This window comes from Camelus ferus, chromosome 8, assembly GCF_009834535.1.
Source record: "Camelus ferus isolate YT-003-E chromosome 8, BCGSAC_Cfer_1.0, whole genome shotgun sequence".
NCBI classification, from domain to species: domain Eukaryota; kingdom Metazoa; phylum Chordata; class Mammalia; order Artiodactyla; family Camelidae; genus Camelus; species Camelus ferus.
In genome coordinates, this window is record NC_045703.1 from 68,076,350 (window position 1) to 68,102,661 (window position 26,312).

General features: G+C 45.4%; 1 protein-coding gene across 6 annotated transcripts in view; it reads right to left on the reverse strand.

The window, feature by feature from the left end:
• Positions 1-26,312, reverse strand: part of AGPAT4 (1-acylglycerol-3-phosphate O-acyltransferase 4) — a 106,893-nt gene that overhangs the window by 72,656 nt on the left and 7,925 nt on the right. For 5 of the 6 annotated variants that reach the window (XM_032485304.1, XM_032485301.1, XM_032485305.1 and 2 more), the window contains exon 2: positions 1,037-1,302. In XM_032485304.1, the coding sequence (XP_032341195.1) occupies positions 1,037-1,214 (178 nt within the window). In that variant the 5' untranslated portion in view covers positions 1,215-1,302. Of the gene's footprint in view, positions 1-1,036; positions 1,303-14,588; positions 14,683-26,312 lie in introns of all 6 variants that reach the window. The other variant, XM_032485303.1, reaches the window with a different exon arrangement.

Genomic DNA, 26,312 nt, shown 5'->3' on the forward strand with positions numbered 1-26,312 from the left:
GATTCACCTTTTTTCATTTTTATTTTTGATATTCAGGCCAATTGAACTCATCATGTTTAAAATAGTCTAGTAAAATCAAACACACACACACACACACACACAAATGACTATACATAACACTGGAGAAATCTGAACAAGGTTGGTGGATGGTGTCAATGTCAAGTTTCTTGTGGGGACACCATACTGTGGTTAGGCAAGTGGTCACCACTGGGGGAAACTGGGTGAAGGGTATATGGGATCTCTCTATATTACTTCCCATACTTGCATGTGCATCTATAGTTAGCTCAAAAAGTTAAAGGAAAGCAAGAGAACAATATATTATATTGCCATTTAGTTTTTAAAAATGTGTATGTCTTATGTAACTATACGCATCCACAGACTCATCTGTTCACATGTACAAACATAAGAGCCATATACACATGCATTTCCTTATAGAAATAGCATATATATATAATATATATATATATACACACACACACATATATGCAATCTCTGTAGGGATCACTAAGAAATCATTAACACTGCTTGCTTCGGAGAAGAAAAACTAGAGAAACAGACAGAATGTGTATTTACTTTTCACAGGATACCCTTCTGTGCCTGTTGAATTTCGTGCTATTGGCATTACTCAATCAAAAATAATTTGGAGGGGGAGGGATAAATTAGGAGTTTCGGACTAGCAGATACACACTACTATATATAAAATAGATAAACAACAAGGTCCTACTGTACAGCACAGGGAACTACATTCAATACTTGTAATAACCTATAATGAAAAAGAATATTAAAAATATATATTTATGTATAACTGAATCACTATGCTGTACACCAGAAACTAACACAGCATTGTAAATTGACTAGAGAAATCATCATTTTTAAGAGGGTAAAATAGACATTTCAAACCTAAAACAAACAGAAACAAACCAAAACAAAACAACTCAGCATACTCTGAAAGCCCAGCGAACCTGTACATAAAGCCCTAATTCTGACACACACACCAGCCGCGAAGATGCAGAGAGAGAAACGTTAAGTATCTTACGGCTGGAGACGCAGTAAGACAGCCGGCAGTTTATCTTCCTGAAGAGCTGCTTGTTAATCGGCCAGAGGAGGAGCGTGAGGAGCTGAATGGTGTTGACTATTAGCCCCGAGGCGATAAATACGTAACAGAAGACGAGGTGGCACAGGAACTGAGACTTCAGCAACCCCACGAGGTCCATGATGTGCGGTTGCTCTTACCCCCGAAAGATAAACACCCGCAGGACAGCACCTCCAGAGGGGAAGAAGGCCCGGGACTCAGGGATGCGCCTGAAACACAGACCAATGTTCACTGTTAGAAAAAATGCTATGTGCTCTCAAAAACACACTCTTAAAAGGAAAATATACTCTCGAGATGAAACACATTGTGTGTTCATTTATTTCCTTACTTATTTTTGAAGTATACTTGATTTAAAAGTTATGTCAGTCTCTGATGTACAGCACAGTGATTCAGTGATGCACACACATGTATATTCCTTTCCAGAGTCTTTTTCATTGTAGGCAATTCCAAGCTACTAAATATAGTTCCCCGTGCCATTCACTAGGGCCTTGTTTATCTAGTCTGTACATAGTAGTCTGTATCTGCAAATCCCAAACTCCCAGTTTAACCCCCTCCGCTTCCCCCTTTGGTAACTGTAAGTTTGTTTTCTATGTCTGTGAGTCTGTTTCTGTTTTTGTAAATAAGCTCATTTGTGTCATTTTTAAAGATTCTGCATATATGTGACAACGTCAATTTAGTTTTATTTCACAAACATTTACATAGTGCTTCTTCAGTGTCAGGCACAGTTTCAGCGCTCTGACACTAACACAACGTTGTAAATCAACTACACCTCAATTTTAAAAAATGCAAAAAAAGGAAATAGTCCCTTTAATTGTCCTCACACCTGTGAGGCCGGCACTATGATACAGAGGAGGGCACGGAGGCTGAGCGGCTTGGCCAGGGACCACAGCTCCTGCCTCTGCAGAGAGCCGCTCAGCCAGAGTTCAAATCCCTGGGCCTTTCTTGCTGCCTCCACCAAGCCCCCTCCTCTCCCTCCACTCCTTATCTCCAGACTTCCCTGATGCACCCCTGCCCTGGAGAGATTGGGGGCCACCCCGGGGGTGATGCCTGTTGCCACACAGGACCCTCTGTTGCTACTGGTTCAACTGTTCGCCTTCCTGCGCTGGACTCGCACTCCTCCGGGAGCACGTGGCTGCCTTGAAGCTCACGGCTGTCTCCCCTGCCCTTGGAACAGTCATTGGCACAGAGGTGGAGCTTAGTTTTCAAATCTATATATTGTGTGAAATGATTTAACGGAGGCAGACAAGGGATGAACTTTGAGATTTCAGTAAACAACAAATAACCAACTAGGAAGGCCAGAGAACCCCCCCAACACTCCTGACCTACACACCCCCCCACCCACGCCCATGCGCATGCTTCAGAGCTCTGAAGTCAGAAAGAAACTCAAAGCGTGCCCAGCAGCCAGCCTCTCAGTCCTCTCATCAGTCTCCAGCCCCAAAACGGAATAATCGAAGAGCTGTACGTTTGGCAAAGAAAGACTTTGAGGAACAGCCTAAAGGCAGGAGGTTCAAATACTCCGAGGGAGCCGAGAATCAGGCTGGGGGGACGAGGCACCGCAGACCGACTTCTCCTGGGAGCAGGACGTCACTGCAGGACGTCACTGCAGACCACCCAGGAAGAGCTCCAGCTGTAGGTGAACTTTCTAACAGGAACAGTCGAGAGGCCTTAGACTTCATTACAGTCTTTATTAATAACATCCCCCCAAATCTGTATGACAGCCTCACATGTATTATCCCATTTTAAGCCTCAGATGAATCCCATGACATGGGCCTTATCATCACCCCAATTTTCAGAGTAAGAAACTGAAAGGGACCGTAGGTTGGGTGACTCACCTAAGGCTGCCACAGTCAGTAACTGATCTTAAAACTCAGTCTTACCTCCCAGCTCTTTCTCCTGCAGTTTTCTGGGCAGTTGGGCACCTGGGGTGTGAGGTGGGCAGTTCTCTTGGACTCAGAACTCCCCTCTGCAGAGCAGCCCAGAAACGACCCCCAGGGCCAAAACCAGCGCAGCCTTCAGTGAGCTCTGTCATCCCAAACTCTGCGAAGAGTGGGGAAACGGGGCCGGCTTCTGGGCCTCAGGGGTTCGTTCTGAGGACAGTCTCGGGCACAAGGACAGTCACCAGCTGTGTTCTCCTAAAACATTAGCCTGGCTCAGACTATCCGGAAGGCACGCTGTACTCCTGTATGATTCCTATGTTTCTATGAAGGAAACAGAAAGTGCTTCTGGCCTGATTTCAGCTCAGCTCAGCTCAGCTGAGACACCCCATGTCTCCAGAAGCCCCAACGCTCTGGCACAAAACCAGGATGCCGTGGGGGCGGAAGGACCCCATCTCTGACTTTTCCCAGACGGCACTGCCCAGATGCATCTCTGGGTTGTCACAGTCCTGATTGAGTTTCACTCAGTCTCTCTTGAAGGAACAGGCAGGAAGCTGGCAGCTCGCCCTCAGCGCACTTGACTTTTAGGAGTTACACGAACAGGGGTGATGGACCTCGGCTACAGTCTGGCAGCAGTAAAAGTCTAATGTTGAACATGCATTACTTTATCCACTGCCCTCGGATCAGCCACTAAAAGCTCCCAGACAGCCTGGCCGGAAAAAGTTTGATACTTCACTAGGTTTCTGGGACCTAGTGCTTGTAACTGATAAATCCTTTGCTTTACTGACTGAACACTAAGAAACGGAAGTCAGCTGACACTGGAAACGCAGGGAGTTAAACGCTGCCTTCCCCAGTTTCCAGGCAGAAGTAGGCCATGATGTGCCATTTGCAGCAACATGGATGGGCCTGGAGATAGTCATGCGGAGTGAAGGGAGCCGGACGGAGAAAGAAAAATACCACAGGGGGTTGCTTCTATGTGGAGTCTAAAAAACGACACAAATGAACTTACTCACAAAACAGAAACAGACTCACAGACAGAGAACTCAGATACATAAAACAGATAAAGTCCTACGGTTTAGTAGAGGGAAAGACTATAGTCAGTATCTTGTAATAACCTGTGATGAAAAAGACTATGAAAAGAGATACAGACACATGTATGACTGAATCACTGCGCTGTACACCAGAAACTAACACAACATTGTAAATCACCTACGCTTCAATTTTTAAAAAAAGAAGTAGGGCATTAGGAAGTAAAAGTAAGATTTTTTTCCTTCAAAAGTCCAAGGACCAGCACACCCTTTAGTCAAACCCTCGCTGATACTAGGAGTGTAACACAACACTGTGATGTTTAAGAGGAGTCACAGAGGAAGTCTGGGGGATCACAGACAGGCGGGCCCTGGTGGGCTTGCTTCTGCCCCAGATCCCCTTCCTAGACTGGTGTGGGCTTGGGGGTCAATCGCTTGTTTTACCTCTTTCTGGTCGTGTATCCTCAGATAAATTAGCTTTTCTGAATTTCAGTTTTTGAATAGATTGCAATCAAAATTCCAGAGGCCATTGTTTCTTGTAAAACTTTAGCTGATTCTCAAATTTATATGCAAGAACAAAAAACCCAAGAACAGAGAAGGAATCGCATAATGAAGAATACAATAAGATTGTTACACAATGTAAGTGACTTTAGTTTTAGGGCTGATTATTAAAAGAGAGACAAGGCTAAATTATTTAGGGAGGTGTCTGGTAGGGGAACATGAGTTCTATGTCTTAAGTTTATTCCAGATGGACAGTTGGTGGTGGGGGGACCATCCTACCCATCTTGAACAAAGGCAAGCCTTCTCTCGAAGGTGGTAATTAGCCAGTTTAGTGCCACACTGAGAAAAGATGGTAGAAAGGTCTGATCAGTGATGAAAACGGGGGAGAATGTTGGAAAATTCTTTGCCTGTTTCCCTCATTTCAGGTCGAAGGGTTACGCACGGTGGTTTCTTCCTTCCCCGTGCTTTCTTATTCCTTTCTGTAAGAATGAGATCCTCCCTCTTTCCAGGCACAGAAGTGGACGGACCCATTTCCCAGCCTCCCTGCGGCTGGTGAGATGTGGTCAGAGGGTGGAGCTCATGTGATGAAGGAGATACCTGCGGGCTGTTTGCAATCTTGAAAAGAAAGGACTGCAGGGCTGGTGTGCCCTGTCAAGTGAGCGGAGACGTGAAGATCCAGCCCATCAGCCACAGACAAGAGCAATTCTGGAATGAGAGGGCAACCTGTGGTCACCTTGAATCCAAGCACTGTTGTTCCTGAGGGCGATGGAGGCCAGCTGTTAGAGGACAAGGAATGGCTGAGGGAACGTTTGAATCAGCCAGGGCTGCCTAGAAATCCAGGCTCCGCCACCTTATAGCTTAAGTAACATCTGTTCCTTAACTTTCGTAGCCCATTTTCATTCCCTCATCTGTGAAATCAGAGCAATTCCTTCAACGTGAGGTTGCTGTAAGGCCCAAGTCTAATAAAGCATTTGCAACACTTAGCACAATGCCTGGAACACAGGGAGCATCCAAATCATAGGAGAATTTCTCCATTATTTCAAGAAAAGAAAGAGGCAAGGAGGGAAGAGCTAAGATATATTACTCTGGCATGTCTGGGAAAGCCAGTGAGATCTAAACCGACTTGATTTTCCTTCTCACTATGTATCTAGATTCCGATGTTTTCCTTAATTTACCCTGAAGCGTGTTAAAACATTTCCTCCCCCATCTGTTTTAATTCTAACCTGTACTTTACTGCTGGTGACTCAGAAAGGGGAAGTGATGCATTCACAAACTCACATGGACTGCACCTTCTTAACTAGGTAATAATCTCTGCAAAGCGCAGAGATGAAGCGACTTCAGAATCAGGGAAGATGCAGCCCAGCAGAATGCTTTCCCTGCTCTGTGTTTCCCACGCAGCATTTCAACCATGAAACGGTACCAGCGCCGAGAAGCAGGCGTGCACACGGGACTTCTGCAGGGGCTGGGGTGCGGGGAAGCAGGTGGCACCATATGCCACCCAGCCGCCGTCAGTGGAAACATAAGCAAATAAAAGAAGCTCTGAATCTCCCCATGAGAAAATTCAAGCTGCATCCTTCTCTGAAGATCCACACTGAGTTTCAACATAAAGCATTAAATTAGGCAACGCATAGGCGAACCTGAGTTAATTCTTGCACGTTCTGCTTTGTCAGTATTCTGCAACTAGGGAAACACTCAGGATGAGACTGAACCCGAAGTGGGGTTTTCTCTTTCACCAGCTTGTTTTCAAAGGTTTTGCTTGTTTGTTTTGGACAGTTACATGACAGAACTAAACCAGGTCAGGGTTTTAGAAGAAGCGAAAGCTTTCTTCCAAAGAAATCAATCCAAGTGGAACTGCTGTCTCCCACGGCAATAGAAGTAAAAGCAAAAATAAACAAATGGGATCTAACCAAACTTATAAGCTCTTGCACAGCAAAGGAAACCATAAACAAAACGGAAAGACAACCTACGGACTGGGAGAAAATATTTGCAAATGATGTGACTGACAAGGGCTTAACTTCCAGAATATACAAACAGCGCATACAGCTAAATAACAAAAAACCAAGTAGAATTGCTAAGACAGTGCCCATGACCAATTTAGCATCATTGCTCAAATCTACACAACCCCTTATTTAGGCTGTTTTAACCCCAAACACGTGAACACAGTTCACAAAACAGAAAAGAGATAAAATTGAAATAATACAATTTTTTTACATTCTAAACTAAAAACGATAATACTCCATTTTAAAAGAGACAAGGTAACACAGGACTCATTTGCAGTGTGAGAGCAGCCACTGAGTCTTTTTCGAAAGCGACCTGACACACAAAGACCTAAACACCTTCATGCCACACGGTCCTGTAAACGAACCTCTGACAATCTCTCTCAAGGATAAAGTTAGCGTTTAGAAAATTCTCTCTGCACAAAGATAAGTCAACAAATAATATTTATGAGCACCCAAAATTAGAAACCACTTTGATCTCTGAGATGAGGAAACAACAAAGTGAATTATGGGAAACCAACACAATTGAATGAAGGACTTACCACTCTAATAGGTCTGCAGTAAAATGGATACATTTTCATTGTGTTATTAAGAGATAAAGGTCATGAAATTATATAGAGGGTAATCACAAGAACTCTAAAAACGCAAACGGCAGTTGCACACACGGAGGCAGCCCAGCCAGCCTGGGGTCTGGTTCACCACCTTAACCCTCAGGAAGAAATCGAGCAGGGGAGCTCCAAGACCTTTACACATCGACCGGGTCTCAGGTTCTGACAGAGAAAACCGATACCCTCCCACGGCAGGCTTTCCCGTTCTTTCGCTGGGCTCCCCCTCCGTAGTGACTGCGGAGAACCAGCTTCATCTCTTCCTCAGCCCCCATCTTAACCAGGTGAGGAAAAGGGAAGCAGGACTCTGCGGGGATTGGCGAAGAGCAGCACGGCTAAGGTGGGGCCAGCTGGTGGCCGTTGTTTCTGGCCCAGTCTTTTCGGTCTGAAAGGCAGGGAATGCCCAGTGACAATGGTGCCCCTGCAGAAAGGGACAAGGATGCCGTCCCGGGGAGGGGTGGGGAGGGGGTGGGGGGATCTCGTCCTACAACATCCAGATCTCAAGTTCTACTTTAGGTTGAATAAATTTAGCAAAAATCTCCAAGAGGACAGCAACTAGCTTGTGGAAGCCTGAGGCAGCCACCTAGCACTTAGAAACAACGGATAAATTTAGTTTCTGGATTTCTGGGAGTTACATTGGCCCAAGGCCCAAAACAAAACAGGAGAGAAAGTGTTCTAGACTGAATGTCACTGTCTCTGGGACCATCTCTAACTAAAATATTCCTCAATTAAAAAATTATCATTGTCTAATGGGTTGGCAAGAGCCTACATAAAATTAGCTTATTTTTAAAATTTGATGGATCAGTCCTCTGCCCAATACCCCTGTACAGTACATGAAGTCCATTAAAACAAACCAAACTCCAAAGTCATAAATCATACTCAACTTTTTCATCACGTCCAGTAATAAATAACCCTCAGCCTCTCTTCAAAGTCTAATTTTAGGATGATAAAAACTTAAGTCTATAGAAAATGGAGACTTCTAATTTTATATTTAATAGTTGCTCTGAGCAGCTTATAAGAGAAAAACAAATTCTAAAGAGCATTTAAATCTAATCCAAGGAAACCGAGATTCAGAGGTGAACCCAGATGGATGACTGAGATAACTTTTTCTGTCATGAGAAAAAATAAAGAAGGAAATTAAACTAGGTATTCGCTAAGGCCTTTTGTAGCTCTGACACCTACGATTAAAATGTTGATAGTACCATCAGGTCTTCTGAACCGTAACTGGGGCAGCAGAATAAGTACACGTTATCTCATTAACTATCACCAAAACCTACTCTGGAATATATTGTTATGCCCATTTTATAGATGAAGAAACTGAGGTTTAGTGAGACTAGGTAATGGGAAAAATCAAATAGGGAGTAAATGTCTGAAACCCAAACTCAAGCTCTTCCCCACTGTTAATGCTGCTTTTAAGACAGGAAGCCCAAGGTGGCTAGGCTCCACGTGCACTTGGCCTTCTGTGCCATATGGCAGCTCACAGTCCCCGTCTGACTGCTGGGTTGACCATGAGGTTTTGATCTATTGCCCCACCAGTTGGTCCTGCAGAGACCCCAGTCATGCCCTCCTTCCAGGTAGAACATCTGTCACCTCCAAACCCTAGTCCCGCTTTCCCACAGTCTGCAGGTGTGGAGGGCTGTGACCCCAGGGCGTCCGCGCCGTCGGAGGGAGCCGCCAGCTAGCTGTGTTTCCAATAACCAAGAGTGTGCGAATATTTTTAAATTCCGTTCAATCTCTGGACGTTTCCCCCAAATTTTATGAAGTCCTCATAAAATTCTAATATTATGAAACCCAAAACTGAAATGAAAGGAGGGAAATTAATCTTCTAAATGGGAAGCATCTACATTTCTGCTTTAAATGAGTCTCTTCCAATTACTAATGAAACCTTTTCAAGTGCGGCAGATGGATGGACGTGGAGTGGAGACGGATGTCGTGTGCCTCATCACCGAGACTCCTGCCAGGTGGTGTGGCCATCAATCAGGTCATACACCTGGGAAGGCTGACAAACTGTGGAGGCGGAGGAAGATGAGGAAGGGGCGGCTCTCCCCGCAGCCCCTGGTCCACCAGAGGCGGCAGATGGCCTGCGACCAGCCCTGGGCCTGCAGAAGCAGGCGTGCGGCAGCGGCATCACCAGCTGGCACCAGAAACAAAACAGAGAGCTTCATTCAGTATAGAAGCCACCTCCGACTCTAGATCTACCGTCACCGAGGCAACGCGGCCGGGACCGCGGTCTCACCACACTGCCCACCTCTCTCCTTCCCACCCGGGGCGTGAAATGCCACGTGGCCAAGGCACGTCACACAAGGGGGCCCTCGGCCAGCAGCGGCGGGCGTCCATCCCCGGGTACCTGCTGTGTGACCTTGGGCGGGGAATGTCTCAGCTCTGAGCCTGTTTCTGAGTCTGTTTAATGGAAGGAATAACCCCGTCTCCAGGAATGTTGTGAGGATGAAATGCGGCAGGAAGGCGGTCCTGGGCCCCAGCGCTGCCCACGCCCCCAGGCTGCCTGGGGCATGTCCCCTCCTCCAGCTGCTTTCCCCGCGGCCCCCAAACTGCTACCATCTTTTCTTACTAAACTCTCCTCTTGTGGGTCTCATAATCCCTTTCTTTTGCTTGATTTAATAAGATTTTCCTCATTTGAACATTTATTCTTGGACCTCTGCACAGTCCAGAACGATTCTGAGCTGAAGTGACTTGTAAGACCTCCCAAAGTCCATTCACAAGTCTTAATGAATCGATTACGTCCCCATCCCCATCCTAGAGGAAGGTAGTTCAAAGTCATCAGTTCTGAAAGGGAAAAGGGGTAGGGGGAAGGATAAATTAGGAGTTTGGGATTAACACATCCATATTACTATATACAAAATAGACAAACAACAAGGACGTATTGTACAGCACAGGGGACTAATATATTCAATATCTTGAAATAACCTATAATGAAAAAGGATCTGAAAAAGAATGTATATGTATGCATATGTAGAAATGAATCACTTTGCTGTACACCTGAAACTAATACAACATTGTAAATCAACTATACTTCAATTTTTAAAAAAGGGGGAAAGAAAACCCCAGTCATCGGTTCTGAGGCTCTCTTCATCATGATGGGTAATACCTGTTAGCTCCTGTGTAAACTATAAAGAAATGAGTTGAACATGCAAGGTGAGCCCTGTTCTGACCTTGTGGAAGAAATAAAAACTGATATTGACAAGCCCCAGACCATCATCGCCTTGGTGCCCTGCGAGTGCGCCCACATTCCCATATTCCCCTGGCCTCAGTGTCACACGAGAAGCACTTGAGGACACAGCTCTGGCAGGATGGGATGTGTAAAGGATGAGCAGGTAAAAGGTGTGTCTGCATCACCGAGGAAGCAGGCTGGAGCAGGCAGCCTTCTGAGCAGTCTGAAGCTGGGGTCAGCTTATTTGTGCAGACAGACATGTGCTTGAGTCACTAGCAAATCATAGCACCTAAATTTTTTTCATAAATGCTGATCTTTAATATTTCCAAATAAACTGAAAACAAGTAATAATAAAAAGCCTCTAAAATTAAGACTTATGGGAAAATTCAACACTTTGTTGGAAACTTCCTTAAACTTATAATTTAGTATTTTCCCCGTGGAGTGAAGGGGACAACCCTAACCTTTTTGGTGTTTAGGAGTTCTGACCATTACGTAGGCTCCAGTATGGTCAAACAGCCACACGCACTCGGTGGATGGCCAGGCCAGGAAACGGTGGGGATAGGAACGCAGAGCCAAGGAACAGAGGCAGCCAAGCACACCCTGCGGCTCCGTTTTCCAGCAGAGAAGACAAAATTGCACCCATCCCTTCACTCCTGCTGGCCTGGCCCACCTAGTCTATCTGGGTCACCAGCTCCACTAGGAGTAATAACTCTTCACTGTTACACAGGACAAAACACTGTAGCCATGGGACCAGGGCTTGTAACCAGCAGGGGTCACTGGCCTCAGATAAACGGCCAAACCACCAGTTATGGGGGGGCTCCAAGCATCTGAGATAGGGTGTCTCACAAAGCCAAGAAGATGTGAAGTGATAGCAACCACAGCTTGAAGGCCGTGTCACAAAACCACGTGCACGTGGGAAGGTCGTCTGCACAGCAGCTAATCTGGTGCAAATTCAAGCCGGGGACTTTAAAACTGCCTGGGAACTTACTTCGCACTGGCTTGAGTCAACTCGGTTAGGGCCCTCTTTGGGAACCCAGAAATCGTGATTCTACTAGTGGTGGAAGAAATCACCGTAGAAGGGGAAGCAGCAGTCTTGAGGGTATGGGTTTGGGTCTGGGTTTGACTCTTGGCCATCTATCTGTGTGTCCATATCCCTGTGGTCACTCGGCCTCTAGAAATCTCACCTTCCTCATCTGTCAGTAGAAGCTGACAGACACACCGATGCCACAAGGGTGGGGGCAGAGCTCAGTGGGGTGAGGACGTGCAAGGGCACCTGTGACCACTCCCAGTTTTACAAAACGGGGGCCACTCATCCACACGCCCTCAACCACAGTGCTTCTGATTCATGGAAACGAATGTGCCATCAGCGCCCTGGGGAGGTGCTCCAGGGCATCGGGCTCGGAGGAGGCCCCCTGCTGCCTCGGCCATGATCAACTGGGCTCATTGCAGGTGGGGTGGTTCATCGAGGATCTGCTCAGAGCAGCTAGTCTGGGGAAGAAAAGCAAATGGCCTTTCTTCTTCTTTTGCATCACAGACACCGATAACCGAGCTCTCTTCTCTCTGGTAGGTCCCTCTCCTTTGTCCTCACCGCTCATTAATTAAGTGCCCTTGACCCTTCAGTCCTTGGAGACCCTGCTGCTGCCAATCCTTATGTTCTGGTGAGGAGTGTGGGGAAGGTGAGAGATCAGTCAGGCTAGATTTTAAATCTTTCATTTCTTTGATTTTCATAAAGGGATGCCAATGAACCCAGGCAATTTCCCTGACTTGATTCATGCATAATGGACCCGAAGAGAGACTTATTAGAAAACAAATGCACTTAAATGCTTTCCTGACCTGAATCATTCATTGAAGACAGAACTGCTGGCTGTGAGTGCCTAAAATAAGTTGACTTACAGTACCCTTGTTTCGAGATAGCTCTGAAATACGACCACAGAACATTGAAGTACTCAGCTATGAACGATGCTTTTGGGGTCATTATGGACTGGCTGTTCCTTGAAAAGTTTCATTAATAAGAGCAGCGATAAAACATGAAGCGGGGCCCTCTCTCTCCTTTTCTTTTTCAGTTTAGTCACAAGGCTCAGGAACAGAGGATGCTTAGTGAAAACGTGATGTTCTTTCCAATTTCTATTAAGTAGAATCCGGGACAGGTATTCTTGGATTTTTGCAACCGTTCATCAATCCATTGATAACTTTATTCATTCATTAGATTGTCCACCAAGCTACCCATTCACCCATTAAGTCAAAAATTCACTGATTCATAGTTACTGTTATAGCTTTCTGTACACCATTGCATTAGACTTCTGAAAGTAAGCACGGGGGGCTCTTACAGAGCCCCTCCCTGTATTTTACATGGGTCAGTACCACGCCGGATAAACCAAAGCACTTACTGAGTAATTATTTCCAGGCCCAGGATAAGCTCCCCCCACCCCTTCCACTTCTTACAGAATAAATAGATGCTCAGTAAATGTTGATTCAATCTCAATCTCTAGATGACTTAGTATTAACCTCCATACCAACAACCCTGAATTGATTGTCAAAAACAACGTACGAAGGGGTAGCATGAACTGAGAAAGTCCTGGGCTTCTTTCCCGTTACAATAAGCACAGAACAGATGACCCAATAATTTACTCCCCCTACACAAGCCAAGCTAATAAATCCACATGATTGCCATCTAGACCGTTACATCCTGAAACCAAGCATAGAATCCTCTTCTCCCAACACAAATTGTATGAGGCAATCCACGAAACTGACAGGAAAATAACTAAAATGAAGGCAAATTGCCTGCTTACACCCAGTAGGGGAGCTAAGATGTTGGTGGGGAACTGAGCTGACTTTTTTTGTTTTTTAGCAAAGAATCTTCTATTAAAATAAAATCTGGTAAAAGTAAAGGAAATTATTCTTACTGAGGAAGTCATTTTGCGAGCCAAAGTCATAAATTTTTGTAAAGGCTATTTCCTCCATTATAACAATAATTCACACTCATTACAAAAAATGTGTAGAGTTTAAAATGCAGAAATGTTACCACCTACAACAGCCACTGACACTTCGGTTTATTTTCTTCTAGTCTTTGCTGAACGCATTGACTTTTTTTTTTCTTTGTTAGATAAAACCATTGCAGAGGCTCTTTGTTTTTAAATATAGTTGAGATCTTATGTTAAATCAATTTTATATGCCCTTTTCTTAACCTTCAGTGAAGTCATTTTCAATGTCATCACAGTAGAAATACTCTAGTAGCTACATTGAACACATCATATATTTTTTTTATCTTATTGCCTCGTTGTATTATTTAGGCTTCTTTAGTCTTTTTAATAATAAGTAACCCAATAATTAGCAATTCAGGGTATAAAGCTTTTTATCTGAATTTTGGGTAATTTCTTTAGAATAAATTCCCAGATGCAGGATTTCTGGGTTCAAGGAACAAACATTTTAAGGCGTCTAGTGAATTTTACCAAACTGCTTTCCAAAAGGTTTGTAGCTATTTATGTTCTTACCAGCAATTTACAAAAATACCCATTCCATCACGTTTGTTAGCAATAAGAATTCCCATTTAAAAACAACAAAAATTGGATTAACTCTTCATACAATAAAAGTTGTGTCTCAATTTGTTTGAATCTGCATTCTGGGGGTTGCAAGTGAAGTGAATTTTTTTTTAACACTTATTAAACTATACTGCTTTCTCTTTCCTGACTTGTCTATTTTATGTATTGCCCATTTACCCTTGCACATTGACGAGCATGAGCTCTTCATATATTAAGTAGAATACCACCTTACCTATTCCATTTCGAGGGACCAATTTTTCCAGTTTGTTTGCTTTTATTCTTAGCTTATTAGGGCCTTATATTATTATAAAGCAAGAACTGTAATTTCTTCATAAGATTTAAGCTTAGAAAGGTTTTCCTTCTACCCTTACTTCTTGTCCTGCAGAAAACTGGTACCCATTCACTTATTTCTTCTAGTATGTATTTTTAACTCTATGGTCTGACAATGCATTTTTTGGCTGATGCTCCATGAGAATCTACATAGATTTATTTCCAAATATTTAATGAGCTGTATCCAAAGCATTTACTGAAAGATCTTTCCCTCCTCTGTCAATTCATACAACAATTTCATACATTAAATACCAATCAACAGAGAAGAAATGAGCCATAGGGATCAATACCCTACCTGCTCATCTAACAGATGAAGAAGCGGCACCTACAGCCAGTGACCCGCCTCACCCCTCAGACGCAGGGACAGAGCTCAGAGCACCCTTTCTTCCCCCAGCGCACTGTGCTCCTGCCCTCCCACCTGACCCGGTGCCTCTGTGAGAGGCAGTCAGTGTTACCGTGCGGTTCAGACCGGCCTTCCCCAGCCACTGCTGGAAGAGCCACAGGAAATACGGAAGCTGTATCTCAGAACTACACTCATGCCACCGCCACCTGCAAAGGGAATGAGGGAGACCAAGGTGGGTGCAGAGACCAGAGAAGGATTCTCAAGACTCCTAAGGGCATTCCTGGCACTGATGTGGTACCAGTCTACCTAGAGGAGGCTTTCTGCAGGAGGAAAAAGGCAGGCAGGAGAAAGTACTCCAGATCTTCAAAAGGGATTCATTACCAGTTAGTGATTAGGGGATGGAAGCCACAGCAGGGCAGGGAGTTTTAGGTTGTCCTCTGCAATGGTGCATCTCAAGAACCCAAAACAGCAATGTCTGCAGGGACAGAGAGGACGGGAAAGCCTCACGAGGCCCCTGGACCACTTTCTGCTATGAGACAGAAAGCCTAGAACACAGAGAAACCTGAGAGGAGTCCTACGACACAGGGAGACTGAAGGGGGGCCCGGGACACGGGAAGACTCAAGGGAACTGAGCGGCAGACAGTGACTGAGGTCTGGAGGCAGGGATGAGAGCATCTTTTCCAACCCAAATGTTTGTTTAACTGGTATTTTTGGTAAGAGTAACTCTAAGTTCCACATGTGAATTCCCAAACTTTGAGTTGTTTCTAGACTCTCAATGGAGTCTTTGTGTGTTGACTAAACCAGACTTTACTTTTGCCTCTGCTTTTAGGTTATGAGCTCCTACAGTGTCAGAGACCAAATATATCATAAATGAATTAGAAAACATTATGAACAATTGTAAATGAATAAACTGAAAATAATTATAAGATATTAACCAGAAGCCCCAGCATTAACTTGTTTTAAAGATTTCTGAGTAAATAGCTAAATAGGAACAGAAAGCCTTAGGAGGTCCAGGAAGAACAATGAGGAAGTATAGTTAGTGATAAAAGACGTTTACAAAATACAAAGTCAACAAAAACATGCACCGTATGGACCAAAGTTTAAAGACAAAAACAAAACAAAACAAAACAAAACAAAACAACAACCGCAAAAACCCAGTGCATCTCTATGCTTAGGAAACAGTTGGTTATCAAGTCATCAAACTTTTTTTAAACATCAGAAATATTTGAAATATACAAAACGTTTTACCACACTGATATCTAGTCACGTTTACTTCATTGTTTTAAAGAAAATAGATATTGAAGCCACTTCCTCAATTTGAGGTTGAAATTAGTATTTTCTTCACTGTTTTTATTCTTTTACTGTATGTATTTGCATTCACAAACAAAATATTTTTGTATTGTAAAGATGTACATGAGTAATATTTGAATCCTTTTGTAATTTCCTTTTTATACTCAAGAAATTTTTTACATGTTATGCATCTACTTGAGTCATTTCAATTGTGGAAGAGTATTCTTTTGTATGGCTACCCCAAAAGTTAATCTGTTACCATAATGGTGGAGATTTAGGATATTTCTTTTTTTTCTGTGTTATAGATAATTCATGAATGACCACTGAAATTGGAATTGCTGCATCACGCTGACATGACTTAACAAGATGTGACACCGTCCAGCTTCACTAGATATTAACAAATTTCTTTTCACAATGGTTAGACAATTAACACTCTCAGAGGCTGTTTTGGGTAAGAGGATAACGGGAAATAATATTTTTCTTCCTTATGCTTCTCTGTATGTTCTCATTATTCAACCAAGACTTGGGAAGTATATTTAAGTTAAAAAAAAAAAGAACTCGCTCATACAACTTAATATGGAAAAAACAAACAACCCAGTCCAAAAATGAGCAGAAAACCTAAACAATTAATTCTCCAATGAAGACATACAAATGGCCAATAGGCACATGAAAAAATGCTCCGTATCGCTAATTATCAGAGAGATGCAAATCAAAACTACAGTGAGGTATCACCTCACACCAGTCAGAATGGCCATCATTCAAAAGTCCACAAATGATAAATGCTGAAGAGGCTGTAGAGAAAAGGGAACCCTCCTACACTGTTGGTAGGAATGTAGTTTGACGCAGCCATTATGGAAAACAGTATGGAGATTCCTCAAAAAACTAAAAATAGACTTACCATAGGATCCAGCAATCCCACTCCTAGGCATATATCCAGAAGGAAACTTAATTCAAAAAGACACACGCACCCCAATGTTCACAGCAGCACTATTTACAATAGTCAAGACACGGAAGCAACCTAAATGTCCATCAACAGATGACTAGATAAAGAAGTTGTGGTATGTTTATACAATGGAATACTACTCAGCCATAAAAAATAATAAAATGCCATTTGCAGCAACATGGATGAACCTGGAGATCGTGATTCTAAGTGAAGTAGGCCAGAAAGAGAAAGAAAAATACCACTTGATATCACTTATATGTCGAATCTGAAAAAAAAAAAAAAAAGATGAACTTATTTACAAAACAGAAACAGACTCACAGACATAAAAATCAAACTTATGGTTACCAGTTGGGGAAGGGGATGGGAAGGGATAAATTGAGAGTTCTAGATTTGCAGATACTAATATACATAAAATAGATAAACAGTAAATTTATACTACATAGCACAGGAAACTATATTCAATATCTTGTAGTAACCTATGGTGAAAAAGAATGTGAAAACGAATATATGTATGTTCCTGTATGACTGAAGTACGGTGCTGTACACCAGACATTGACACAATGTTGTAAACTGACTATACTTCAATTTTAAAAAGAGCTCAAGTTTTACATTGCATTTTTCAGATTACTGAAGTATGCAACATATGTTACTTGATGTTCACAATGCTCTCTGATTTATTAATGTACCCATTTTATAGGTAAGGAAATGGAGGCTCGGGGGAGTTCTGTGACTTGTTTAGTTTGGTCATTTAACTGTTGGTTCCATATTGCTCTGAGCCTCTATTTCCGCTTTCTTATTTCCATCAACCTACCTCACAAAACTCTTGATGGTGAAAAAGAAGACAACTTTCTTGAAATATCCAAAAATATTAAAGTGAAATATAAATATATACAATCCACTGGTTAACTTTTTTTCATGATTATGTTCTTTACAGCTCTGTCACTCCTCTGTACACAGTAAGAAATAACTAAGTATCGGGGAATATGGGGGAACGTACATTCTTACGAGACCTCAGGGACCCTTTCAACTGGTCCTTCCCAAGGAAAGTAGACATTAGCACATGGTTTACTACCGGGAGACTGGCTCCTTCCATCCTTGATCTAAGCTTTATTCTAACAGTCATTTAATTCTTCAAGATGAGTAAATACTGACTCAAATGACAGAACAACAACAACAACACAAACGCATTCAGTACTAAAAGCAAGTGCTTTTTGGTTTCAGATAACGCTCTTCAAAGGACTTCCGACTTTCTCAGAAAGCACATCCTGGCAAGAGTGGAGAGCTCTGGAAATACAACGCCTGGACTCAAAACAGTGAGAGCCCTAAAACTGTCAGGACAAAAGCACAAGCTGCTGCACACACCCAGCAAACCGCGGGCACCAGCTAGCCCCATGGCACTTCCAGCCCCCACACGCTCCAGGCTGGGGGGGACACAGCCCCAGATCCCAGATGAAACCCCGCATAATCGCCACTCCCTGAGTTGAACCAGCCACCCTCCTGGCACCCTCCTTCTTCGTTCCTTTCCTGCGGTATCTCACACATAAAAGTCTCCTACATGGATCCGATGAGGACATTTTGATAGAGGTCTGAACAGTAAAGAGACTTGGATTTGAAAATCTGCAGCATCTATGCAGAGTTCTATGCTCCCTTGGCCTCAGAGGAGCTTGGGGAAGTGATGAAACACCTCGCTCAGGTCTTCAGATGTTAAACAGAGTCACCGAATGACCCAGACATTCCACTGCTAGGCGGCTGCCCAAAAGAAATGAAGACACTAAGTCCACACAAACCCTGTGCATGAGCGTTCATGGCAGCAACATTCACAGTAGCTGAAAGATGGAAACAGCTCTGAGGAAAGAGGGGAGGGATAGATTAGGGGTCTGGGATTAACAGATCCACATTACTATGTATAAGATAGATAAACAAGGACCTACTGTATAGCACGGGAAACTACATTCAGTTTTTTATAATAACATATAATGGGAATGAATCTGAAAAAAACAGATACATGTATGTATGTATATGAGTAACTGAATCACTCTGCACCTGAAACTAACATTGTAAATCAACTATACCTCAATAAAATTTTTAAAAAATTAAAAATAAAAAGATTTTTAAATGATGGAAACAGTCCTAATGTCTATCAGCTGTTATGTGGATAAACAAAACCAAAAAACTGACCCATGGAGAGCCCCATCATGGAATATTATCCAGCCGCAAAAAAGAATGAGCTACTGATACAAGCTACAGCGTGGATGACCCTCAGAAACGTGACACTAAGTGAAAGAAACCAGTCACACATTCCATAGTGTATGATTCTGTTTATTTGAAATGCCCAGAATAGGCAAATCTATAGACAAGTAGCCCGTGCCTGTCCAGGGCTGGAGGGTGGGGGGTGGGGCATGCTCATGGATAAGAGGTGATGAAAATGTTCTAGAAGTCGATAGCGGTGATGGTTGCACCACTGAATACATTACAAGTCACTGAATCATACACTTAAACATGGGTGAACTTTATGACAGGTCAGTTATATCTCCTAGTTGTTTAAAAAACAAAACAAAACAAACTCCTGACCCTACAGAAGACAAACCACAAGAACAGTCAGCCCTCAGTCCATGTGTGATGTAACCCCTTGTCCCGGCGTTGTTGGAGTGAAGGCATGAACGGGGCGGGGAGCAGTTCCAGCCTGTAGGAAAAAGGTGCTCCCCTCTCCCAAGGAAGAGAGCAAGACCTGGGTGCCCAGGTCTGCCGGTGTCAGGGTGGAGCCAGCCAGGGCGCTGTAGGGGTGCAGAGTGGGTCCTCCTGAACTGGCGTGATCTGTGAGGCGGGGCCTCAAATGGAGGTAGGATGGGACCTCACTGTTGATCCTGAGTACAGCCTGAGGGCAAAGGCGGTAAGGATGTCAGTCTTCCCTCAGTTTTCCAGGCAGTGTCAAGGACCAAGGGAACTCCACTCGCCCCTCCCTACCACCGCCACACTCAGACCAACAGCGCTGTAGCCACATTCCAGGCGTTGACTTAAGAAGAGGAAATCTTTAACAGATCAAAGATTTTTTCCCCCTTAATGTAAGGCTGCTTTGAATACCCGAGATTGAGTATTCTATTTCTGTTCATTACTATCACTGCTACTCCCAAAGTCCGGATAGACTGTATTTGCTAAGGCCAATGCCCTGCAATTAAATTCGGGTGAAATTTCAGGGCTCAAGTACGTGAAAGAAATGCACGAGAGCTGCAGAATCTGCTGCCCTTTACCGGCCATCCAGAGCGGATGCTCCCAAAGCCCCCCGGGGCAGGGCTCCGTGAGGCCGGCGTGGTGGCTGGGGGCTCCCCGTGTCCCCGAGAGCCAGCGTGGGGCCCGCACACAGCAGACAGTACAGAGAGAGCTCGTGAATGAAATCTGGAGAATCGCCAAAAGCGTCATTTAGTTAATGAAATCAGTGGGGAGATAAGTAATTGAAGGAAAAGAAATGGGGTCATCAGTCTGGCAACACCGAAAACTTCACCTTTTCTGGGTGGACGGCAAACGAACCATCGAGACGGAAATCAAGAACTAATGCACCTGGTTCCCCAGTTTCAGCTCTGAGAATCCGTACTTTAGATCAGAAATAAAAGTAGTAAATTCAGCATTAGATGCGGGGAGGGTATAGCTCAGTGGTACAGTGCAGTGCTTAGCATGGGCAGGGTCCTGGGTTCAATCCCCAGTACCGTCATTAAAAAATGATAAATAAATAAACATAATAACTGCCCCCAAAAAGTACTAAAAAAAAATTAAAATTAGATGAAAGCTGAAAAACATCCAAACGTCCACTACCAGGTGAGCAAATAAACCAGACGTGGTTTATCCCTATGATGGAACACCACTCCGCAAAACCAAGGAACAGGCAACTGACTCGTGGGACGGACCTCAAAGCCCACGCCTTGTGGGTGGCAGGCACTCCCACCGTGGTGTCCGTTTCTCTTAGCCCCTTTCCGAGAGGATGCTTTTCACTCCTAGAACAAATATTTATTCAGGCACAATCCTGGGGGTTGGAGACACCAAGTGACCTCAGGCACTGTCTATGCTATAGGCAAGAACAACTGAAAAAAGTAAATGATAAAATTGAAGGCTAACAGCTACTCTCCTGAAATGCACGGTATTTTCAGAGTAAAAAGCGGGATGAGGGTCCACCAGGCAGGGTGGTCCCAGCTCTTGGAATTTTCTGAACAGCGTTCGCGTTCACGCTTCTGAGACCTGCATCTTGTCCCATCTGCCGATGCCCCCCACCCCCAGCATTGCTGACTTGCCAAATGTGTGTGCATCCTTCAAAGCGCTGCCCTCACCTGTACCACCCAGCTGCCTCCCCACAAGCATCTGTCTCTGTCTCCTCACGATCTCTGCTACACCGACTGTTAGGCTCAGCACTGTAGGACTTAACCACGGTGCAGTGAAGCTGACAACATGTGAGTAAATGATGTAAAAAATTCCGTGCGAACCCAGGCCACGTGGCATCAGGAAACGTGGTTTCCCTTCCTGTGTACGTCTGCCTTCCCACAAATCTGAATTCCATAGGCGCCCAAGGGTTTTTCGTTTGGTATCCAGAGTCCAGCATGGACCTGGCCACCACGGGTGGTTAATACATATCCATAATACAAACGACTCGAACCACACCCACCACACCGCTACGGGGGAACGCCTGCCTTCTGGCGCGTTAGTAACACGACCACAGTGTCAGCGGGACAGGGCTGCTGCGCTGCAGCCAGATCAGGGCATCCTCGTGAACAAAGCCCACGGGCAGGCGGAGACAGTTTAGCTCCCCTAACTCCAGCTCCTAAGGCACTGTTACCAGCCATCCTGAATGCGGAAACGCCAGCGATTTAACTCTGCTTCTCTTCTAGAAATAGTTGGTCAGAGATAACAGAAGCTTCCAGATTCTTTCTAGCATAACTTTCCTCCACACCATTAAAGTAAAATCCAAGAGAAAAATAAAACAAAATCAGACATAAGGGAAGTCCCTGCCGCTGGCTTCATCCTCTTTGCGCCCTTTGTCTTTAGTTCTGAGGGAGGCCTGGGGCTCCGGCTCTGCTCTCACTACACGGAATTTGAATACTGAGCATCTGAAGAGGCTCCGCCGTGCACAGGCAGCACCAAGAGCCAGGAGCTGGTTTGCCTTCAGGGGCTCTACAACCTTCAGCGGCTCTACAACCTTCAGCAAGTTACTTAACCTCAGTCTTCTCATCTGTAAAATGGAGACAGTAATGGTTCCTACTTCATGGGGCTGTGGGGAGGGCTTGCTGTTTCTAGCACCCTGTCTGGTACATTTTCATATTAAATGTGGCTGCCATCATCATCGTCATCATCGTGGCCACCATCACCGCCACCTTTGTCCTGCCTCTGGCTTTCTTTTTGTCCCGTCACTTTCCTGCTAGTCACCCTCCTTCCAGCATGTGGTCCCAGTTCTCCCAGTTCTCCCAGCTTGTCCCCTAGGAAACTTAAACAAAAGCAAGGAACCAGAGACTCGATCAGCTGGTCCGAGGCGAGTGATGCCAACAGACAGGCCAGGTCGAGACCACAGCTGAGACGCTGCCACTGAGATGGGAATTCAGGGACAGAGAGGTGGTCCTGCCCCAGGCGGCCGTGTCCTCCCTTCACAGGACCCGTGGCTGTGTTTCCCAACTCCACATCGAAGGCTGAGCACCTGTGCCAATCACCAGGGCCTCCTCTGCCGGCTCCTGCCCGCTCACTCTTCCAGCCTTGGATTAACCTCCCCACTCTCTCCCTTTCAGTGTAGAGAGCTGACTCCACCTCATGCTTGGAAGATCAGCTCAGAGCACAGCTTCTGGAAGGACGGCCAGGCTGGGGGCAGGCTGCAGGCCCCGTGACCCTAGCACAGCATCTCCTTCCTCACCTGTGACAGCCAGAGGACGCGTTCTGAATCAAAGAATTTTCTGGAAAGCTAAAAGGTAAAGCTTAAGTTGCCAAAAGAGAAAGCTGCCTGAACTCGTGTTTGGAGTGACAATCTTCCTAGCGTCACCCAGACTCTCCTGCCTCCATAAATGAAGCACTTTGGCCACAGCACAACACGGACGGCTCAGGGCGACGGTTCTGCTGTTCATCAGTGACGGTCCCCACCAGTAGTAATATTTTTAGCTCGCTCGCTGTTCTTTCTTTTCCTACCTTCCTCTCCATCATTGCTTTCCCACCACTGACCCAGGAAGACGGACAACCAAGCTCGTTAAGCCGGTGATTTCAGCGTTCTGCGTGCTAAGTAGGTTCCGGATAAATCAGATTAAGTCTAATGTACAGAGGCTTTGACAATCATGTTTCTCGCTTTCTACCTCCGATCTGGAGCTGTGTTCCACATGGCTGACTGTCCCCGACTGGATGCTTCACCATCTCTTAAAGGGGATCTGTTTTAGCAGACTTGCCGGTTTAACCTGAATTAGACAAACGCCCTGCGGTCAGAGTACCTTTTCTCTACTCTGACCCCAGAGTGCCAATCTCAACTCCTGAGTCACACAAATATTCTGGATGAATTTCTGAGGAATTGGTGGCAGTACTTATGCACAGACCCCAAAGCACTTTGATAATTTGACAGCATTATTTAATTTTTAATTGAAGTGTAGTTAATTTACCAGCACTATTTCCATTTCAAGTGACTACTGAGAAATGTTGGGTCTAGTGACACTTGAATCCCAGGCTTAATAACATGGTTTTAAAAAAAGCGTGTACACGCACGCACACACACGCACGCACGTACACACACGCACGTACGCATGCACATACACATGCACGCACACATGCACGCACGTACACACACGCACGGAAGAGGCCGACTCTTCCTCCTCATTCTCTAATCCATCCAAAAAGAAAAATGACAATGGTTTGCTTGTCCCTGGGCAAAGTCCACGGCTCAGATTTTTTCTCCTCCATCAGCTTATTGTAAAGGAAAAATGCAGTGGTTTGCTGGGGTCATTACGTACTGGGCTCTCTTTCCATCTCTTACTGAGAACACTGAGACGCCTCCTGCAAGACGCCTGGGGGAGGTTATCCTTCAGGCTCCCTAGGGAGTGTGAGACCCTTAAAGTGACAGCCACCTTCCCATAGCTTGTTAGTGTCTGAACTGGCAAATTCCACGTGCTCAACAGTTTTGTTCAGATTTCAAAATATAAACCCAGGAAAGAAGGCTACGTGAGAACAGAAGGATAATTAACCACAAAAACGGTGATAAGATAACAGGTATGAACAAGCAGTAAGAGTTGATTCCTTACCCAAGAGATGGTTAAGATAGTCCAGAGGGAGCGGAAGAGAGGTCAGAAAGAAAACAAGAGCTGGGCTCCTCAAGAGAAGAGATTCCTCCAGACAAGGAGGGGAGGCTCCAAAGGGTGGGTGACCAGACAGACAAAAAAGGAGAGGGCCAAGCAGCCCTCCCTCGATGAGACCACCAGGAAGAGACAGACGCAGAAGAGAAAACAGTGCAGGCAGGCAAACTCTCCGTGATGACTCCAGTCCTGCCCACCCCACCCCACCCCATCCCATTCCCAGACTCAGCTTTGGAGAGTGGGAAAGGGGGTTGCGGGGCAGGACTATACATCTACCGTGCCTTCCCACAGTCATTTGGAGATCAGCTCAGTCGTATTCTCAAAAATGTCCACAGGAACACCTGCTTCAGCAGAGAAAACAGACTGAAGGTTCTGGAGCTGTGGCCGTAAGCCACCCAAACTACCCAGTGTGAAAAGTCTTCAGTTTTGTCTTAATAGTTCACGTCAACTTTGTGTTAGATCATGGCATGTCCGTGTCGCTTTTCTTTTTAAAAATCCTTTTCCCTTGGAGCTTTTGGCAAAACTGAAGCTTGAGTGAGCTGGGCCCAGGTCCCCCCACAGCTCGGCACACCCGCAGGCACTCTGCCAACACGGCCCCAGGATGGGGTGTTTGAAGAAGTTTGCATCTGTCCTGGACTCCTCTCAGATGGGATCAGGAAACTAAGGACCCCGGATGTGGCAGGCCACTTCCTGGTAGACAGTCCCTGGTCTCAAGGAGCCCGAGGTCCCATGGCTGGGGCCAACCCAGGCTGTGACCCAGCCCCGCTCGCCTCTACTGGGTGCTGCTCCCCTCAGTCCTCAGGGGCCCCCAAGTCTACCTGGCCCAGCAGAGAGGGTCTACAGAAGGACACCAGGAGGTTTCCAGCTTATCGATGAGACGTTCCTGTGGCCTTTGACCAGAGCAGGACACCCTGAGTACCAGGCCTTCTCCCCGCCCAAAGAGGCAGGCAGGGTTTTTTTCCCCTGATGCCACCATTATTAGTAAATTGCAGTTCAGGGCCTGCCCAGCACCCACAGGACACAGTTTGACCCCAGTCTCACAAAGCCCATGTTCAGGAGTCAAGCCAGAGAGACAGTTTTGAAACCGAACTGTCTCAAAGACGAATCACCGCTGAGCCGTTGAAAAGACAGAAGGAGTGGGAGGAAGGGGGAAGGAAGTGCCAATCTGGCTAAAATTGGAACCAATATAAATAATTAAAATCATCAGGCACATTTAAAGTATCTCTGTGGTCCTCTCTCCCTGGTTCCCCTTAACGTTGTATTCTTCTAGAAATGGAGGTCAAATGAGGTGGTGACATCACAAAACTTTCATTATATAGTTTGGTCTTAGGTAACTTCCACATGATTTGGGAGGTTACGATGAATTTCTGCACATTTTGAAGTGATGGAAATCCTTTCACCCTAAGAGACGATCTGGGGAAATTGTGGGAAAGAATACACTGTACAAGTAAATGTGATAATTTTATCATTCTTTATAGATCAAAAGTCACAGTCTTTGCTCCGCAAACAAGTATTCCTGTTTCTGTGACTTAGGAAAGTACAAGCTGACCAATCTGGGCCTCGGTTTCAAGTCAGACTAGAGGAAAATATTCGTACCTCCCCAAGGCTGGAGTGAGGACGAGAAGGGGCAGGCAGAGCACACAACATGGCAGTAAATGCTGAGTAAAGAAGGTTATCATTAAAGTGCATGAATGACTACGTTACAAAGCGTCACAGAAGTGACCCTTCGTGAAGACTATCACAGGAAAGGCTGCTTCTGTCCCACACCGTCAGACAGGCCAGCACAACCAGTTACAGAGTCCCGCGGCTCCTTCCTCTGCATCCTCCTTCCAGGACCGGCCAGGGCCCTCCACCTCAGTCTCCCAGACCATGGCACCAGCCTGACTGGGCTCTCCCTGCCTCCTGCCGCCACAGCCCAGATCAGGTCTCCAGACTGGCCCAGGGACGCGGTCACCACACCTAGCCGTCCCCGCTGTCCAGTGAACCACATGGCACGACCTCCCAGCTCTGATCACTTCTGGATTCCCATCCTGCCCTCCAGGAAATGAGCACCCCAGACCTGCCGGAGGGGTGATACGCTTTTCCAGGAAGCATTTCTGAAGCCCCAGCCTGGGTGGGGCGTCGGGGGTTCCCCTTTCCGTGCTTCCCCAGAGCATGGCGCTCTCCTCCCAGTGTATTCAAATGATAGCCTTAGGTTTCTGTCTTGTCTCTGGACGGTGACCCTGTCTGGGTCACGTGTGTCCCCTCAGTGCCCAGCCAATAGGAGGGTGGGTGCAAGGATTCAGAAATGCTGTCAGAGGATTCTGGA